The sequence below is a fragment of the Kogia breviceps genome, chromosome 7 (genome assembly GCF_026419965.1).
Source record: "Kogia breviceps isolate mKogBre1 chromosome 7, mKogBre1 haplotype 1, whole genome shotgun sequence".
Taxonomy (NCBI): Eukaryota; Metazoa; Chordata; class Mammalia; order Artiodactyla; family Physeteridae; genus Kogia; species Kogia breviceps.
Window position 1 is genome coordinate 68,028,309 of NC_081316.1, and position 19,629 is coordinate 68,047,937.

Here is a 19,629-nt window from a genome sequence, read left to right on the forward strand (position 1 = left end):
ATTTTCCAAACACTTTTCTAATATTCATAAAATTCATGTGCTTTGTATGTTAATGAATGAAGAAACTGCGGCTCAAAAGTGTTAAGTAACTTACCCACTATCAGGTTGTAAATTCAAGCCTATCTGGCTCAAAAGTCCAGAAAAGACTCTCCCTACCTCTAAATAAAAGATAAGACTATTCTAGGCCAACATACACGAAAGAGTATGTATTAATAGAATTTATGTAGGATTAACAAAGTTTGCTTTTTTTCTGGTCAAAATACAAAAGAACACTAAAGAAAAGAGAAGGAAAGACTTGTTAAAGATCAATTATCCATGAAACTCATTATTAAAATTCTGCAGCCAGTGACAAGGTTGATCACTATTTACTTGAAATTCTTCCCATTTCTTGGCTCCCATGAAATTACTCTTGCCTCATTTTCCTCTGAACTCACTGACCCATTTCCTTCAGTTTCTTTTTCTCTCCCTGTCCCTCAAGTGCTGTATTTCCTGGATTTTTGTCCTCAATATTCTGTTCACTGCTTTTGCTCTCTCTGGATGATTTTGCCCACATCCATGGTTTCAGCCATTATCAAAAGTCTCTCTTTAGTTCAAACTGAGCCCAAGAGCTCCAGATACACATGTCCAACTCGCTACTGCATTTGGATGTCTCTTAAACTCCTCAATATCAGTACATCCATACTATACTCGTCTTCCCCATTCAAATCTGCTCCTATGTGTCCCTTCCTAGTTGATGGTACTGCTATCTAATCATTTTTCCAGACCAAAAATTGAAGAAATCATCTTTAATTCTTACCATACTTCCTTTCCATTCTCCCACACAGACATCCAATCTATCACTAAGTTCTGTCAACAGTTCTGTATTCTTAGATCTATGTACTTTTCTCTCTCCTTAGTGCTTCTACTTTTATTCACTTAATCATCCTAAATTGCATTACTATAAGACCCAACTGTCTTTTTTTCTTCCCATTTTGCCCCCTTCTAATACATTCTCCTTCTTGAAATCATCCTGTTCTTTGTAAACCATAAATCTCATCATGTCACTGTTGTTTTTAAATCATGTATGGGTCCTCCTTTTTATTCAGAAGAGTCTCCTTACAAGAGCTACAAGATCCTGTGTGGATCTACAAAGCCCTGCCCCTTAGCACACCTCTCCTTCCCAGCATAATCAGTACTACAGACAGACTAAACCATATCCAGTGGCTCAATCACACCTGTCCCTGCCACACCGTGGTGCCTTGTCATGTTCTGCTCCTTTGGCCAGGCGTGCCTTCCTTCCTCTCTATTTTTCAAATAACTCAAATAGAGTCTTAGCACCCAGATCAGATAACATCTCCCCTAGGATAGCATGCCAAGTTTGATGTTCCTTCCTGTGTTAATGTCTGTCATAGCACTCTGTTTCTCTGTCATAATACTTTGTCTTACTGTACTGTGATAACTGGCTTGTACATCTTTCCCCCTAGACTATTAGCTTCTTGAGGGCAACAACTACTCTTATAAGTTTCTGTACGCTCATTTCTAGTGTCTTAAGTACAGTTACCCTTGATAAATATGTTTCATGAATAAATGGATACATTTATTATCTAACCTAGTGAATGAATGGACAAATTCACTACACAATATGGCTTTAGTCTTTGCTGTATCACTCACTGCCATCTGATTAATGAATAAGTTGCCAGAAATGTCTTGCCCTATTTTCTTCAAAATGTTACAGTTAAATTAGAAAAAAATAAATGACAATTCTTTTCTTTTTTTTTTTTTTTTTTTTTTTTTTGCGGTATGCGGGCCTCTCACTGTTGTGGCCTCTCCCGTTGCGGAGCACAGGCTCCGGACGCACAGGCTCAGCGGCCATGGCTCACGGGCTTAGTTGCTCCGCGGCATGTGGGATCTTCCCGGACCAGGGCACGAACCCGTGTCCCCTGCATCGGCAGGCGGATTCTCAACCACTGCGCCACCAGGGAAGCCCTTCTTTTCTTTCTTGATTCAAGTAATCTCAATACAGATGTGGTTTTCACATCCTATGGTCTCCTGGTTAAAGTACTAGGATAGTAATTAGAAGACCTGAGTTCAAACCCAGGCTCTGCAGCTTATTAGCTGCATGGTCTTTGGCAAGTCAAGTAACTTCTTTGAGCCAAAGCTGGCTTAATTAAAAAATAATGACCATCTTCTCAGACAGCCTCACTCGAAGACTAGCTTGAGGTCAAATAAAATCATGTACATAAAAGCAGTTTAAAAACTATGTGTTGTAGTAAAATGTAAGGTGTATGGTATTTATTCTTCATTTTAAATTCCTGAACTATAGTAAAATTCTGTAAATAAGACATATACATATTTCCCAATGTCAGAAAGTACATTTTTTTTCTTCTTTGAGAAATAAAAAACACTTGGGAGAATCCACAAGAAAAAAAAAAGTTTAGAGAGTTTTTCAAATGGCTTTAAGAAAGCTTAGTACTGTGACAATTCTGAAATATATCAATGCAAACTGTGCATCATTTAAGAAAGGGACAAACCATAGAACTGTGACTCATCTTTGTCATCAATCTCATGTGGAAAATCAAGAAAAAGAGGGAAAAATATTATAAAACTAAAGAATTATTTCAAATCAACACAGAATCTTGCTATCAATTCAAAATAAGGAAATCTAATGACAGTCACTCATTTTCCTAAAAATAATCAAAAGTCAAATAGTATTTAACATATTTCTGCTAAAAACTTTGCAGGTCAAATCATCAGAATTTTATTTTTAGCATTTTTAAGATTATTATATCAGTCCAATATTAACTCTTAGAATGTATTTTGGACTTCATGTCCTTGAAAAGGAAAATGTACAAAACTTAAACATTGTTGAATTAAAGCCAAAAGTTTGTATTATTTAGTACTCTTAAACAAGTTTGAATTAAGTCCCTATTATATAAGCTCTGCCTGCAGAGCCTACTGGATATAGTGCCACATTTTCAATGTATTTAGAGTAATTAAACAAGTATATTTTACATACCAACCTACTTTTACAAGTAGCACACAACTGGGTATTTAGAGTTGATAACTAAACCTATCACAAATAGAACTAATATTTAACTTAAACAGAACAACTCTCTAGTCATTACTAGGGTATAATATGCATTCTATTTTTGACTTACAACTTTCCTATCCACCATGTTGTAAACCACTGAATAGACAGATTTTAGACAGAAAAGGAGAGTAAGATAAACACATTATTTTAAAAAAATAAAACACAAATATTAACCAGCTGGTCTTTCCTATCCAAGTTTAAAAAGTTGGAAATATTCCACAAATTTCTCTTATTATTTCACCTAAGGGACAATACATGAGCACTTGATCTATTTCACTATGTTTTTCCTACTACCCTTATGAAATTAAAAGAATCATCTGAGAAACTGAACGTCTGTGGATTATATTGTAAAGGGACTGCCTTATTAAGGGACTGATTCTTTTACAGGATAGCTAACATAACTGGACTAAATTAATAATTGCAATGTCTCATCTTTTTATCTCTTAGAAAGCTTGGTGATAAACTACTTTAGTATTTTGGTTATTACTTCTTTGGCCAAATTTAAGATACATCATCCTCCAAACCAAAATATCTTTATTAATTAACTATTAGAAAAATATAAGAACATAGCCTGCTTTTTCAGGTTGTCTCAAATGCTTTGTAAAGAACATATTCCATTTAACTAGCATGTTTGTTTGCAAGAATAGCTATTTTGGGTCAACTGTATAATATTTTATTAAAGGACGTTGTCCGTATTGAATTTATTTTTTAAATATCTATTTTGCCATACCCCATACTTTGAATAGATTACAATAAAGAAATGTATACCTTTAATTACATTTTGAAATTTGACTACTTGGGCTATTTATTACACCTATACTTTGTTATTGAAATATGTCATAATTCTATATTATCTGCATTTCTTATAATTTCAGTTTTATACTTAGCAAAGTGTGATTTTTCAACCATGTGAATAGTTTAAAAAGAGAACAATATTTTAATTTAATCTTACACAAATATTGTAAAAAAATAAAATGAAACTATAAGCCAAAATTATCCCCACCCTCTCTCAGCAACTTTGGATTTATACCAAAAGTGAAAAATTTGAGTTAATTGGGTTTATACTTAGGCAGTATGTAAACTCTATACACAGAATGTTTAGATTGTCTGAAGTATTCTTAGAGTGCTAAATTAATTTTGAGGCAGAAGAACCAACATTAAATTACATCTGTCCAATAGATGACCAATAATACTCTTTATTCTTTAATCTGCCTTTTTTGTCTTTAAGTATACATTCCATAAAAGAAACATATCCTGTTTAGTGGCCCTTATTCACAAAGACACTAGATTATGAAGTTTTACAAGGGCACACTACAGGAAACTAATATTTAAAATAAACCTAGCCGGACACATATATTTTTTTATATTTAAAAAATATATTTATATTTAATCCGACATGAAAAAATTTTAAATCTAGCCTGTATCACTGTGAGGAATAAGTTCCATGTTAATTCTCCAGAACACTATTTTTATCCTTTTGTACCCAAAGGCATACAGCTTGATATATGAGTTTGCCTCATACTTATTGCTTACGTTTCACCTTTAATTAGACTGGAAAATCACGCGTCTACATGCTCTAGGTCAGTCCATTTAACAAACACCAATCACCTGACCCACACTCTCTGACCATTGATTTTTCCCAAATTCTGCTTAGATTTGCCTTAGGGACATTTGGCATACTCATTTGTCAAAATTTTTTCCTTTTCTTCACTAGAAAATGTTATTTTCCTTATTTACAATTTATGTTTTTAAAAAATATTTTAAGCATGTACACAAAGACAATTATATGTGATTATGAAAAACATGACACCACTAACATTGCCTTACTCTTGGAATCAAAATAAGCAGACTTAGTTTACTTAGCTTCAATTTTCTCAATTCTAACATGTTAAAGAATAGCATATTACCTATATTTTATACTTTTAAAAACTTTTTCATTCTGTATACAGCTTCTTAGCAATTTCTTATGTTTACAGGTTCTTTACCAGTAACACTTTATTTTATACAATATTTTTATTACATAAATAATATAATACTAATTAAAATTTTCCTGAATGAGATTAACATATAATATGAAAGAAGAATTATCACTTTATAGTTTATATAGATGGAAGCCATAACACAAACTTTAAAATACTTAAGCACTTAGTTAGAAAAAATAAAACTAATATAGCTCCACTTTTAAGACAGTCTTTCATTAACTAAATAATAAAAGTGAATACTTAAATAGCAATTTACTGTAGACAAAGTACCTTCAAATATATTTGAAACATGAATTATCTTTAAACTTAGAAATGGTTTTGTTGACAGACTCTCAAAAGAGACACAAGAAAAAATATTTAAATCAACAGATAATATTCCCATATTAAGGATAATATTTTATACCTAGAACTGTTTGAAATGTTAACATCTCTATCAAAACTTGAAACAAAAATTAATAACTTAAGACATTTTCAAAAATGACTATCCACAAACTTAGCTCTAATTTATGTTCATTTCTGCTTAAAAATAACTCCCATATAATTATCATTATAATGAATATTGACTTTATTACTAAATACAACAAATGATTTTTTTAATTAAGTAGTACCCAAAGGAACTAGAGAATTCCTGCAAATTAATACAATTGTAGCAGTTAATAAAAAACATCAAATGCTTTAACCTCCTTATGAAACCAAGTTCTAAAGTAAAGTAATTTGATGCCAAAAATTAAGGAAATGTGATCATGTCACTTGTTAGATGAATTAATGGCAAATATATATGAATTAAAATAATTAATGAAACAGATATCCTCCTAACACAAAAACTCCTTGTTTTCAATTTCACTGGTTTGTTCAGTATTCACTTTCTTGTACTCAGAAAGAGGACTTTCAAAATTAAAATATACTCAACTTGATATAATAAAAATATCATACAATGCAGATTGACTATTTTATTAATGCTGTGAAAAATTTTACCTAGAAACTATTCCTATATGTCTTACATAATATATAACCATTATCTTAACATGTAAATTTTGAGCAGTAGTAAATTAGCATGTAAAAATAAGGAGGTATGTGAAGCATGTTTCCCTCAAGAGTGAAAATGCAATCTAAATGTTCTATTGACTGATCATATTTTAGTGATTTTTAAATTAATACACAGTTGATTATATTTTTACATTAAGTTATACAGTATTTTGGTAGGGGAGCTCTGTACAACTGTTAGGTAAGATCACCAAATCTCAATCTTATTGTGTAAAATAACAGATCCAGCTGGGTTGGTTTGTAAATTCAGTGGATTGGAGACTAACATGATTTACCACCAAGGTAAGGATTCATGGAGTTATATTCACAGGATATATGCATTACCTGATAGCAGAAGACATTTACAACCCAGAATATAAGAGCAGGGCAGTCTCAAGTGACATCACCAGATCATCGGCAGCGTCAGCCAACCTACTCAAATATATATCCTCCACACCACCGCTCCCCTCTTTCTCACTGTTAGCAAACCTTCCGTTGCCTTTGCCAGTGTTAGAGAGCATGTGTCTTCTTTAAAAGCAAGACATACGCTTACTCAAGTGAAAAGCAAATAAAAACCAAGGAACAGAAATCAAAAACTAGATTGAGTACAATTTTCACTAACTTGATATTCAGGTTGTAGAAATAATACTGAAATGGTAAAGGAGAAAGTAACTTCAATTAATTTCAAGAAAAAAGAAAGAAGGAAGAAGGGAGTGAGGGAGGTGGAAAGGAAAAAGGGAGGGAGGGAAGAAGGAAGGAAGAGAAAGAAAGACCAGCTAAATATCCCTGAGACTAAATCTTACTTTTAACTATTTGCTCTGTAACCAGCAAACTGTGGAGATCTTGAATGTCTTTCTAAAAAATATAATAATAATAATAGTAATAATAATAATATAGAGGAAGAGGACTCTATTGCCCCATTTTTATTCTCTTCTCATTTACCTACAACTTATGTTTTACTTACAAGCATTTGTTACAGCGAAACTGTTGGCTGTCTCAATGTTGTCCACATGAGGTACCAAATTAAAAGGAGCTTCTGACGCATTGGGGCTGGTGTTATGAAGAAAAATTGCTAATCGAAAAGCAGTGTATTCCTGATCTGTGTTTCGGATGAAGAGACCACCTATTAAAAACAGCAGAAAAAGCACATTCAGTGTCTCCCCTTGTAAATGTTACTATACCCACCCCAAGAACTGTCAAATCCACTGCCATTCAACAACACATACAATTAAGGAGCTTATCCCTGCCACATCTTGGGAGACTGCCCTTTGTCCCTAAGGTGTATACTTAATATTTTAGTCTTTAAGGCAGCTCAGCCTTTTCCTGTCCCAATTTGTCATGATCACAGTGACCTCTGAGACAGATCATTTAGTGTGCTGTCCTTTCTCTCTCTTGCCCTCCCCATGATTCGCAGCACACTGCTACAGAAGCCAGCTCCGGCATTTCTAAGATGCATGCAGATGGGAAGAAAAGATAATTTGCATTAAAATACAGAAATGAAGGGATTTGGTGACGTGCAGGTTAGAGGGAAATCAGAAAGGAGACATGAACTTTGTTTTTATTCAGCTCTTGGACTCAGACTAATTAGCACCGTTTTGTGCACTGTCTATGAGATATGATGCAGTCTGAGGCTGGGCTTAGCTGGAAGAAATTCAATTGCTGCGTCCCATTAAAAGACAGGAGAGAATAGCAAGAAAAATCCAAGGACGGATACGGTCCCTGGAAATAGAGTCGAGAGGGAGGATTAAGGGCAAAAGATTCAAGAGGAAAACAAAAGAAGAAAAGGTTCCGGGAAAGGGATCTAACTTTGGAATCCGTTAACTGGTAGCAAGCAAAGACAAGGAGGTGCCGGTGTAAATGCTTTTTTTGCACAGTGTCTTTCTGTAATTGCGAAAGCTGCTGCGTACAGCACGGGAAGAAGGGGGGGTGTTTTGTTTTGTTTAAACAAACTCTACATCCCTTCATGCTTTAGAGAAAGAAATGAAAAGAAATATCAGATAAAATGCTACCAAACCCTACGGAGGTTTTTTTCCCCAACTTATTGCAATCCTACTTAAGCGACGTGAGCCAAAGGTGGAAACAGGAGTATAGACTGAGGACGGATGGGTGGGCAGCTCTGTGCTGTTCTAACTGAACCTGCACCAAAGAGGCAGTCTTTTTATAAAGGGGAGAAAGGAAGAGGGAAGCAGAGGGGAAAGGAGCCGCCGAAGGTTCCCCTAAATTGCTTATCAGTAACTCATTTGACTCACTTTCGGATATCTGCTACAGCCAACCACACGCATACCCCACCGGAGCAGAGCTTACCTATTTGCACGCTGCTCGGAAAGGCTCCCATGGCGAGTCCCCAAAATCCAGAAAATAACAAGACTATCTGTCTGCAAATAATCCTCATCTTCTTTTCTCCTCTCCCTGGCGCGCGCTCTCTTTCTCTCGCACTCTTCCTAAAGGCTGTTCAGAGAGACATTGAGGACTATGGCGCTAAAATTAAAAACAACCAAAAAAAAAAAAAAAAAAAAAAAACAGAAGAGAGAGGTTTGGCTGGTTTAGGGTTATGACTATTTCCCTTTAGCAATCCATCCCGAGCTGCCAGATTTTTCCCGCAGTCTCCATAGCCCTGGGAGAGGTTTTCCGTCCGGCTGCAAATGTTACACATGCAAAAGATGGTGGTGGAGCGGCTACTGGCTGCTCGCAGGGATGAGACATGCGCTCTCTCTGTGCCTAGCTCGCACTCGTGCTCGGCCCTCGCTTTCTCACCTACACACACACACTAGCGCCGCCGCCGCCGCACGCGCTCCGCTGCTCCTTTCAGCCAACAGCCACTTAAAGCCTACACCAGCCCGGAGCCTCGTGCCCCCTCCGCGAGCGCGCAGCACTCCCTCCGCACGCCCCTTGCCCACTATTCGGGCAGGCTTCACCCCTTGGGTGCTCACCCGAGCGCCTCAGTCTCTTCGACGCTCCAGAGCCAATCTGGAGACAGGTTTTTTCCTTTTCACGACTCCCGCCTCTCTTCTTCCCGCGTTTGCAGTGGGTCCTACTCTGGGGATGGGCACCCCCAGCGTCCCTCTCTTTGCTTTCCAGGCGTCTCTGCTTCGCGGCTGCACTTAGCAGGAAATTCACCCGCGGTCCAGGTCCTCAAGCCCCGAACAGGGCCTCGGGGAGTTAGTACTTCCCCATGCCCCCGGCCCCCTGCTGTATTCTTGCAGGCTCTCGGGGAGGACCGGCTGCTTCCCTCTCCTTCAGCTCAGCTTTTCTCTCAGCCTCGCCCTCTTCTGCCACTGGGCTGCGCGCGGGGGATTCCGGTCCTCGCTGCAGCAAAGATTTCTCACCAACAAACAGCCCGGGAATCTGGAGAGCCTGAGACGGGAATGGACGAGATGAAGGGGCTCAAGAGAGAGAGAGGATGAGAAAAGGGGGCAAAGTGCAGCCTCAGGCAAGTCTAAGAAGCTGGAACCAAGGAGGAAAGAATTGATGGAGGTCAGGCTGGTGAAGGGACACAGAGAGGTCAAACCATTTTAGGAAAGAGAGGAAGGAAGAAAAAGTTAATTTAAATAACAAAGTAGGGTGATGAACGGGGTGGGGAAGAGACTGAGAAGTGAAAACTGAATAGGGGGTCTACTTGTTCTTTGAAAGGCTTGGAACTAGGAGTAGGAAAGGTAATTAAAGATTTCTTTCTCTCCAGTCACCTTTTCAGGAGACAATTTTCCCCTGTGCTAGACCCACTTCAGGAGTAGCAAGAACATAGTTCAGGGGCTGATGAAGAAGAATGGGAAGGGCAGTGCTTGGAGCAATGGGCACTAGTTGGTATTTGTGCCTGGTAGAAAAATGGGGTATTTTTCATTCACATCTTTTCTTAGCTGGAGCTCCAAAATACTCACTCTACTGCCTGTCCCTCCAAGAATACCTAAGCACTGCATTGATGATGTCAATAGTTGTTTTAAATGGGTGGAAGAAAATTAATTATTCTAGAAAGTTTTAGAGCTATGGTGTCATTGCCTCTCCAAGGGTCATCTTTAAGACTTCATTTCACTTGGCTGTATTGGATGGAGTCTGTACCACACCCAGAGAGAGTGACTTCAGTAACAGTGAATCAAAGGTTTCTGATTTCCTCTTTATGGTTTGAGGTCTCCTGACCTAGATAGTATATCTAATCCCCTAATTCCATTAAACTGTGAGAGAAAACGTGTTTTAAATCTTTACAGTTCTTTGGGTGCCATTGGTTGAATCGTATTATTTTAGAACCTGGAAGGCTGGGTCACATCAGCTAAAGCCAAGCTTTTGACAAATCGTTAGAGGGAGGGATTCTCCTTAAAGGTTAACTGTAAGAAATTTTTAGAAATCTTCTGGTATCATACCTTCATATTAGTGTCTTCTACACCTAAAGTACTGTCTTCCATTACATTTTACAGAAGAATATAGTCAGTGCCTATGTTTATCTGATGTAACATTTGGGAAAAGAGGAGAAAGAATTGATCAATGTGGCCCACCTGGTAAAGACTTCTTGAAATATGTACTGCCTTTACTCCTTCAAGTCTCCTTTCATTAGATGTCACCAATTGCCTATAGTTGGAGTTTGAGGATGACATTTAATAATCCTCAATTAATCCTCTGTTAAATCTGTTAAATCTTCAGAGTGCTTTTCGTCAGAATGCTTCTCTAAGTTCTGAATTTTGCTTTTAAAGTCACATTTTTTTGTTGTTGTTATTTATCCACTTTTCTGTTACATTTCACAACAGATTGTTATGACAAAAAAAATCTTAATTGTGAGTAATTAGATACCACAAATCATACATTTGTCATTTCAGTTTATAAGGCTTTAGTCTTACAAGTCAAGTGGGATTTGAAATGTTTTCCTTTTTGTCTTTTCTGTCAATGTAAAAACCAAGCTGTAATAATATTATTCTGTTTCTCTTATAAGAAGGTAATAAAATAAGCCACATAAAATTCAAGTTGAATGTAACTGAAATTAAAATTTCAAAACCCACCAAATAATTAAATTCATCACCTATTTGGGCAACTAGTCTAGCTCCCCCTAATGCACAGAGGCAATTATTAACTTTTGTTCTTCTCAAAATCAAAAGATTTGAGGTTTCAAATAATGTAATGTCATCATCACTATAGGTGCAGGACACGTTTTATGTTTTTATTTTTTTTAATTTAATTTTTTATTTAAATAGAATGACATTACTTTCATATAGAGTATTAATCAAGGTTAACCAATTCTTAGCTTGTTCATCTAAATTTCTACGTGTAGTACAATCATTTTATTTTTCATCTAACCACCATAATGACATCTTGACTAATATGACCACAGATGACACGACTATATTTTTCCAAAATAGTAATCTGTTTTTTTAATTTCTATTTTTCCAGTTAATTAAAACCTCTATTTTACTTTATGTATCTAAATTATCTTTCTCTGTAGGATATCTCTCTATATATCTATATCTACAGGGATATACTTATAGATATATCCTCACGTCATGCCTGTCTTTAAGATGTACCAAAATGGAACAAGTTTTAGAGTTGGCTCGGGAGGAAGGCAAGTGGAGTCTGTGGCTGACGTTGCGCATTCATATATAATAGAAATTATAATCAACAATGCTGAAGACAAAACAGTGAAGAATAAAAATGTAACTAGTAGTGGTACAGCTAACACCTGCACTTTTAATCTTGAGTTTCTGATCCTCCAAACAATTGTATAAATATGACTCATGGTACACTTCCTATTATCCCAAGTATGAATTTACATATGGAAAGCAATTACTTGAGACTCTCTTTGGAGCATTTGTAAAGGCAGAGGTAATATCCTGCTATATCTCTGCAAAAAATTCGAAGGATTATTACCAGCTGAGAAAACCAAAGATACATATGTTTGATTTTATTGCTTTTGTGTTATTCTAAGTAAATATTTCCACAGTTTTCTGAAATTCAACTTACTAATATATTAAAAGAAGGTATCATACTAGAAGGTTTCTAAAATTTCTTATAGTTACCCAAATCTCTGATCCTATGAAGTAAATTCAGCCAGCATTTGGGCAGTTCTGCTATGGGAAAGGCCCGATGCTGTGGGCCATCCACAGATGAACATGCCACAGCCTCATACACAAAACATTCATATGGTGTGGCAGGGAAGGCTTTGTGGAGAATTTTCTGTGAGAAGAGATAGATATTGATAGATAGGTATAGCTCTCTAAGTAGTAAAATGGTGTCCAAGGGCCTGATGATATAAAGCACATGCTGCCAAGCTGTTTTGGGGTATAAACTTGGGGTCATAGAGGATGATAAGAACAGAAAGTTAGGTTAGACCGTTAATGGAGCATATTGGATGAAGTGCTTGGGATACTGAACCTTATTCTGTGAGGAAGTGTCTGGTATGTATATACAGAGAAAGGGAACATTGGTGATAGTGAGGTGGTTTGGTGATGTAGACCAGGAAAGGCAGGAGCTGAGACTACTTTATAGACTACCTTTCAGAAAATCAGGTGAAGTGGGACAAAGATCTGGAGTAGAACCATAGAAAAAGAAACAGGATAAAGGAGATAGGAAAGTTATTGCTGAGATAAAACTGACAGGGCACTCATCACCTGGTGGGGAATCATGGGTGTGGCACATATTTAAGAGTTAGGATCAAAGGTAACCTCAAGTTTGAAACCTGAGTGTTCTAAAAAGAAGCTGTAGTAATCAGCAGGTTGGTGATATCTTCAATTGGGTAAAGGAAGTTAGGAGAAAGGGCAAGTTTGCTGGGAAATAGGCTTTTCATCAAATTATTCACACTCAGACAGTTATATATTGAGCACCTACCATGTCTAAGTGCTTGAGATATAGTGGTGAACAAAACAAAATTCTGGCTATTACTGGAAGATTCCTAATATTTGTGAACCCTCACTATTTTGCTAAGGGTTTACATATATCATTTGATGTACAGAAAAATTTAGGTATCATTAAGTTGATTAGGAAACCTATCTAAAGGTTAAAATTCTTACATAAATTTATATTCTTACTAACTGACAAAACCAAGAGCTAGGGATAAAACTCAGTTCTGTCTGATTTCAGAGACCATGTTGTCTTCATTAAAACCTGCTGAGTTAATGAGTTTAAGGTGCAAAGAGGGGTCTGGAAGATTAAAAAGTAAAGTGGAAGAATCCACAATATTTAGAAAAGTAGTATGGTCTTCAAAGACATCAGGCTTTTAGAGTAAAATAAGTGGGTTCAGATTATAGGTCCCTAGTGCCTTGGCTACATTATCATGGATAAATTACTTAACCTTTCTATTCTGGTAGAACATATATAAATTTTCAGCACAGTTCTGGCACATCATAGGCAGTTCTTATCAATAAAAAGTTGCCAAAAATGTGATCAAGTTTCCAATAGAGGGAGGCACAGAGTACCACGTGAGCAAAATAGGAAGTCTAATTCTGATTTTGAGGGAACCCAGAAAGAACTCACAGAGAGAATTTGAACTGAATTTTTATGGGTGTGTTTTATGGATTAGGTAAAGAGAAAAAATTATGTGCAATACATCAGTGGGCATACGCCTTTCTGTAAACTACTAGAAGTTTGGTATAACTGGACTTAAGGTTGTATTAGAGGGAGTGCTGGAAGTAAGGTTGGAAAGCAAAGCAAGGGGTGGTTATGAACTGTTTCATTCAGGAGTTTTGTCTGAATCTCACAGACATAGAGAAAAAACATTATCAGCAAAGGGGTAAAAAGATCAGATTTTCATTTTAGATCCAAAATCTTGAAATGTGTAGTAAATGCTATACAGTGAGGATGGAGGCAGGAGGAGAAGTTTGAAAGCTGTAGAAATAGTCTAGGTGAAAAATGATTGTGTGAACAAAGCTAATAACAGTCGAATTTACTTGAAGTTGTAATTTTAGGTTTCTATACTACATATACACTAGCAGAATTTTAAAAGTTCCACATACAAAGCTATGTATAACTGTACTATTTATCATAGCAAAACCCTAAACAACCCATATGTTCTCTGAGAGGAGACTACCTTACAAGCTATTTTATATCTAAACATTGGGGTTATTCAGTGAAATAGAATTGCCTCTATATACCACTGTGGAGTGATCTCAAGGATATGTTATGTGAGAAAAAGGAAGGTAGAGACAAGTATGTGCACACTAGCAATTATCTAAAAGAAGGAGTATTTTTTCTAGGGACAGAAAATCAGGGTAAAGAGAAAGAAGCAATAAACCTTCCACAGGTACTCAGAGTTGAATTATCTTAATTTATTTAAAAGCAGATAATTCTGGCATCCTCTATATTGGGATATCTCCTAAAGACAAAAATAATTGCAAAAAACAACTTATACTGCTTTCACTAATCATATTGTTGATGCTAGTATTGATATTGCTGTTCTCAGAATGTTGTGTATATATTGTTCCATAAAGCCAATGAATTATTATGCTGGTGTTGTTGGAAAAAGCATCAGAGAAAGGTAATACATGTTTGAGATCAAAGAGGGTAAGTAAAAAACCTGGTAGTTTTGAATTTGAAGTTTCAGTATGGATTAATGATTTATTTTATATTTTCACTGAAATATGTATTTTCCAGTTCTATACACTAAAGGCATAGAAATAATGACCAACCTATTAAAAATCAACACTTCTTGTACACATTTTGTGGTGTCTAATACTATACCCTACTAAAAGACATTCCAAGTCTAGGGAAATGACTCATTCCAGGTCTATGGAAGGAACTGTACAAAATGCACTTGGAACATTGTGTCGTAACAAAAAGAAATGAAGCTATTATAATTACTGAGTTCATGTCAAGAGTTTTCAGCAGCCAACTGGAAGATCTTTCCATTGGCTGAAGATATGAAAATTTAGATATCGAAAGGAATAATGCTTGCAACATATTATAACACATCACTGTTAAATCCATAGCATCATAGTGATAGTTTTGTAAAGAGATAGAAGCCTCATCAGTCTCCTTTATGTTAGTTAGGAAACCAACTCATAAATTTTTTAACATAAACTTTTCATTTTGGCATATTTGACTTACAGAATAGTTGGAGAGATATTACAGAGAGTTTCCCTATACCCTTCACCTAGTTTCAGTTTTCTTTAGTGTTACCTTACATTACTCTGGTACATTTAACAAAATTAAGAAACTGACACCAGCATGTTACTGTTAACTAAACTCCAGACTTTATTTGGATTTTATCAGTTTTTCCATTAGTGTTTTATTCTGTTCCAGAATCCAATTCAGAATACTTCATTGCATTTAGTTGTCATATCTCTTTGGGTCTCTTCTATTCTGCAACAGTTTTGTCATCTTTGTTTTTCATGACCTTGACAGTTGGATGAGTACTAATCAGAAGCTTTGTAGAAAGTCCCCCAGTTTGGATTTGTCTAATGCTTTTCTCATGCTAATTGAGGTTTTGGATTTTTGGTAAGAATACCATAGAGTATCACATCATACCAGGGGTTCCATGGTATTCCCATTGACATCACTAGTTATAACCTTAATCAACTGGTAAAAGTGTATTTGCAAGGTTTCTCCACTATAAAGTTACAATTTTTCCATTCAATGATCTATTCTATAGAAGTGAGTCAAGAAGTATGGCTCACTCTCTAGGGTGAGAGAATATGTACATATATTACTTGGAATTTTGTAAGGAAGATCTGTCTCTTCTTCCTTCATTTTTTATTTTAATTATTTGTTTTCATCAGTATGGATTTATTTATTTTATACTTTGGGTTATATATAATCCAATGTTAAATTATTTACTAATTATTTTGTTGCTTAAATTACTCCAGCTTTGGACATTTGGAGCTACAATTATTCCCCCATCCTTTTGTTTTTTGAACACTTCCATGCTTGTTGTAATTACAAGATAATCCAGGATCATTTTGTATATTTTCAGTTGTAGCCTTAGTATGGTACATTTCTTCAAGGAGTCCTGTTTGTTCTTATTGGAAGATGATAGTTATAAACCAAAATCTGGACAATGGGTTTGCTCATTGTTACTGGGTTGTCATTGTTTCCAGGTTTTCGTGTAGGATAGAGCTTGTATGCTAACATATGTATACATACATATCAAAAATTATTTCTCTAGCTATCCAACTATATATGTATTAAGTTAAATATGAGTTCAGGGCTTCCCTGGTGGCGCAGTGGTTGAGAATCCGCCTGCCGATGCAGGGGTCACGGGTTCGTGCCCTGGTCCGGGAAGATCCCACATGCCGCGGAGCAACTAAGCCCGTGAGCCATGGCCGCTAGGCCTGCGCGTCCGGAGCCTGTGCTCCGCAGCGGGAGAGGCCACAGCAGTGAGAGGCCCGCATACTACAAAAAAAAAAAAAAAAAAAAAAAAAAAAATATGAGTTCATACTGATTTCTCCACCTCAAATGCAGCACTGCTGAGTTCATTCTAGCTTCCTTTCTTCCTTATCTTGCTTAGATATCAAAATAAATGATATCTACCATATATTATAACATATCATTATTAAATCTATGACATTATAATGATGATTTTTAAAAGACAATGGTCTAACCAGTCTCCTTTATATAATGTTAGGAAAGCAACTCATAATTTCTCTCCAACAATGAGAAACCTGGTTCCAACAATCAAATAAAATACATTTACTTATCATATAAACCTAAATTTAAGTTTTACAAAACAGTTTAATTTTTATACCATATTTTTGTTTTAATCCACTGGTGATTACTGAAAACCCATGTATACTATTGTTGATTATCTGCGTGCTGGGAACACACTGAATTCTATAGACATTAATATAAATGGATGACATTGTTTATGGCATTCTCTCCTATAAGAGGCAGGTGCATTATCCAGACTAATATCAACAATTTAATAAATTTATTTATGTATTTATTAACTAAATCATTTCTTGACAGGGCCTAGATTTTTCAATATGTATGTATTTTTCCCCAACTAAACTGATACTTTTTGATTTTCATATAATTTGATGCAATCACTTTCCAGCAATAGGAACAATACCCTAGTGCCTCATAGAGTGCATTGCTGTACCTTTTTATCTATCTGTTAAACTTGCTTGAAATCAACACACTAATCTTGCCCTATAGCAGTTGCTTGATTAATCTTTTTCCCATCTATCTACCTCACACGGTCTCTCCATGAAACTGATTGACATTGTGCATGATTTAAATGCTGATAAGTTATCTCTCCTTCAAAACCACAGAATCCTCATTACACCAAAAAAAAAAAAAATTACTTTCCTTGTTTTATGTTCCTTATTCCTCTCTGGAGTCACTGCAATTGAAAGGGGTCACCAAGTATGACTAATTCACTCATTCATTCACCATTTATTTAGAGATCATTTACTATGGATCATAGTATCATGAAGGAATGAAAAGTGTTTTAGCCTTTATGGCATTTGTTCCTTAAAATTAAAAGATCCCCAATACAGACATATATACATAAACATACATATCCATATGAGTACAAAAATATGTTGTAAACCTTACATTAGTGGTAGAAACCTGGTGATTGATCTCCTTCAAGGCAGGAATTATGTTGTATTAAACATGAATCTACCCCTACAGCAGCACTAGCTCCTCACCTTAATACCTATTCAAGGATAGGAATAGCCAAGTAAAGTATCACGGGAAAGTTAGTATTTGAGCATGATTATAAAAAAACTGGAAGGTTATCATTTGTTGAGAAATGGAGGAGCATTCCAGACAGAAGAAAGAAGTGGGTGCTCATTAGAAGCAATGAGTAGCCCAGAGATGGGAATCATGATGGGGATTAGTAGCCAGTAGGACTCAGGAGTTTAATAAAAGCCAGACACAGAAGAGCTTGGCATATGTAGACATGAAATAAATATTTTGTAAACAAATTGGAAAATGATACAAGTGGTGTGTTGAGACATACATGTTTCCTTTGCCTTGTTTATTAACAAACACTGTTATATTTATTTTAATAATGGAGTCATGGATTGATTCTTTAACTTGACTCATATACAGGCAGTTGATGGAGAATTGATGAAATTACTTTGATAATCAAACTCCTCCAAAATGATATTTCAGATTTAAAAAGTGAATATTATATTGTGTTTTCCAGTTTAAACAACTGCACTGGACACATTCACAAATTATGTGTTTAGTATTTTAAAATTTAATTTGACTTTGGACAGTTTAATTGTGATGGCTATAATTGTTCTTTATTAGGCAACTACAATGATTTAAGAATGTAATTCTTAGTTCTTAAAACAATCTTTCAATTTAGGTACTACTAGCCTTGTTTTAGAGATGAGAAGATTAAAGCATAGAGTGTTTAAGTAACAAGCCCAATGTCACATAGATAGTAATGGTACAGCAGGATTCAAATATCCAGTTCCATAAATATCACATATATTTATAAGAAAAGCCAAGTGTTTTGTTCGTACCAATTGTCATGGCTCTGACTTAAGCTGAAGCTTATGCATCATTAATGAAAGAAAAATTATGTACTTTCTAATATTGTAGAAATATTAGTACTGAGTAAGTCATTTAACACAAATGCCATGGTAGGAAAGTTAGATCAATAATAATTATTTCTTCCAGTTTAACAAATATAAATATTTGATTGGTTAGGAAGGAAAAAATCTAAAGAAAGGGAAATAAGCATACTCACTCTAGTTATATAACCATCTGGTACTTGAAACAACTCAAATGGTTGATCTATAATAGAGTTACCCTCTCCCTATTATAAATCATATACATCCCAGTTTATTACATTTAAGTTCTAAACTTTTTTCTAATTCCATTTTTTTCCTCCCTTTTTTATCACCTAAGAAAATTTGAGTTGTATGTATTTAGTCACACCATATCTGACTGTTTTCCCTTGAAAATATCATTGGCTGTGACTGAATATATTTTGCATGGCATTTTTAACAAAAATAACCTGGAGCCATACTGACTTCACTTTCAAGATGATTCTACTCACAACCGTGTCTGGTTTCCTGAATGTTCAAAACAGTCTTGTGCAAAATGTTTGTCAGCCAACATACTTCTTAGTCCAATGGAGAGATTATAGATAAGCTATTTATGAAAGTGATCAACTACTGCTATCTCCAGATAAACTCTTAAAATCTGATTATTTCAATATCTTTATTAGAAGAACACAAAAATATATTTTTATAAAGTATACATAATTATATGTAATAGAATATTGCATGTAAATCAGATGTACATCAAAGAAAATATTATTAGTGGTTATTTGGAGAATGGGGGATCATAGGTATTTTACTTTTCTTTTACATATTTTATGTACTTTCAAAATTTTCTAAATTGGTCTGTATTGCATTTATTTTTATTTATTTATTGAGGTGTAGTTGATTTACAATATTATATCAGTTTCAGGTATACAACATGGTGATTCAATATTTTTGAAGATTTTACTCCATTTAAAATTTTATAAAATATTGATTATATTCCCAGTGTTGTACAATATATCCTTGTGCCTTATTTATTTTACACCTAGTAGTTTGTACCTCTTAAGTCCCTACCCTTATCTTTCCCCCTCCCCCCTTCCCTCTTCCCACTTCCCACTGGTAACCACTAGATTTTTCTCTA

General features: G+C 35.3%; 1 protein-coding gene across 7 annotated transcripts in view; it reads right to left on the reverse strand.

The window, feature by feature from the left end:
- GRIA4 (glutamate ionotropic receptor AMPA type subunit 4) overlaps positions 1–9,429 on the reverse strand; it is a 526,465-nt gene extending 517,036 nt beyond the window's left edge. For 6 of the 7 annotated variants that reach the window (XM_067038559.1, XM_067038560.1, XM_059068908.2 and 3 more), the window contains exons 1-3: positions 9,006–9,405; positions 8,380–8,553; positions 7,040–7,198 (exon numbers count right to left, since the gene is read on the reverse strand). In XM_067038559.1, the coding sequence (XP_066894660.1) occupies positions 7,040–7,198; positions 8,380–8,467 (247 nt within the window). In that variant the 5' untranslated portion in view covers positions 8,468–8,553; positions 9,006–9,405. Of the gene's footprint in view, positions 1–7,039; positions 7,199–8,379; positions 8,554–9,005 lie in introns of all 7 variants that reach the window. The other variant, XM_059068910.2, reaches the window with a different exon arrangement.
- Positions 9,430–19,629: the final 10,200 nt, after the last annotated feature.